Raw genomic sequence first — 1,484 nt, forward strand, 5'->3', positions numbered from 1 at the left:
GGCTTAGGCCCTAGGCCAGCACACAACAAATCCTGTGGCTCCTATGCACTTTGCAACTCACTTGCAAGTAGATTCCAAGAGTTTCAGACAGGATAGGAAGGAGGGGGGATCAAAGGCTCAACAGTCCCCTTCACCCAAACAGACTTCAGTTTTTGTTTGATGAGGATTAGAAGGAACGGGACAGGGATTAGACCTGATTTACTGCCTCTGTCAACAGCCAGCTCTGAGTTAAAAGGAAGGAGCAAATAGATTATGCAAAGAAAACAAAGGGAGAGAAAAAGAAGGCAAAGGACAAACTGCCTTCAGTAATATTTATTAATTGGATTTTAAATGGAAGGGATAATTTCCAATGGATCCCCTTCCTCCTAGCCCTGTAGAATCCCGCCGCGCCCCCCTCCCCCCCAACCCTGAAGCATCCTCCTGATACTGCTGTGAGGTAGATCAGAGCTGTTCTGGGTCTGAGGTGAAATGCTGGTCCTAGGACAGCTGCATTGAAGGAGTTAGGGACAAACCCAAACCTTGTCTTTTCTAGCCTCCTGCCTCTCCAGGCCAGAGCCTGGGCTACAGAGTTTAGAGAAAGTGCAGCTGTTCATTCATGGGTCTGAGCAGCAGGAGGAAGGGAGCTGGGTACAGAGAGCTGGGTGCTCTTCCCTCCCCCAGCACACATGTGCTTTGGGAACACCCCCTTGCCAAAGCCACAAGACTTGCACTGGGGGCCATCCCGGTCACTCCCAAGCTGCTGAGGTAGTAAAGTTCAGGGCTTTCCAAAACTTCTCAGGTAAAAAAAGAGAGAGGGTGGTAAAAATCCACTTGCATGCAGAGATCCAGCCTGTTTTGGAGAGCAGTTTCACAGCTGGGGCTTCCCTATGGCTCATTCAGATCATCTGCATCCATGGAGTTCTTTCTTGCCCTTCAGGCCTTGGAAATTCCCCCAGAAAGGCCTACAAAACAGAGATAATAAGCGTTAGGGTGGGAACCCCAGGCACTGGGGAAGAATGAGAGACTCTTGAAGGCATCATCACACAAAAACAATGAGTGACTACCCAGCCACAAGAATCCCACTCTCCTCCACCCTGGCTCTCAGGGTCGGGGACAAATTCCCACTCACAAGTTGTTTGCTCACCGCCTGTGGTCCTTCACACTGGAAGTAGGTTCTCACCTCCATAGCCATCAAACCTATGAGAAAAAGCAGAACTGAGGCCAGGCTGCTCTCAGTCCAAGACCCAGCCAGGTATAGTGATGGCCAGACAGCCACATTGGCAGAAGAAGAACTTAGCTAGAAAAGCAAAAACTAGACCCTCCAGGGAGTCTAGAAGCCAAAGCAATGTCCCACGGTGCCATGAGTCCTAGGGTGAAGAACAGCACACCTGCCTTCCTCCATCTCAACAGTAGTGGCCCCATCCAGGAAAAGAAAGGGTTCCATTCCCTGTTCCTTCATATCCCTCCCCTCCTCCGCCCCCCCCCCCCCCCCCCCCCCCCCCCCC

The 1,484-nt window shown here is 51.4% G+C and overlaps 1 protein-coding gene across 1 annotated transcript in view; it reads right to left on the reverse strand.

Annotated features, from left to right (window-relative positions):
• Positions 1-1,136: 1,136 nt before the first annotated feature.
• Positions 1,137-1,484, reverse strand: part of Adrb3 (adrenoceptor beta 3) — a 4,691-nt gene continuing 4,343 nt past the window's right edge. The window contains exon 3 of the mRNA XM_013024269.1: positions 1,137-1,176. Within this exon, the coding sequence (XP_012879723.1) occupies positions 1,137-1,176 (40 nt within the window). The remainder of the gene's footprint in view (positions 1,177-1,484) is intronic.

The sequence above is a fragment of the Dipodomys ordii genome, unplaced genomic scaffold (assembly GCF_000151885.1).
Source record: "Dipodomys ordii isolate 6190 unplaced genomic scaffold, Dord_2.0 Scaffold4, whole genome shotgun sequence".
Lineage (NCBI taxonomy): Eukaryota > Metazoa > Chordata > Mammalia > Rodentia > Heteromyidae > Dipodomys > Dipodomys ordii.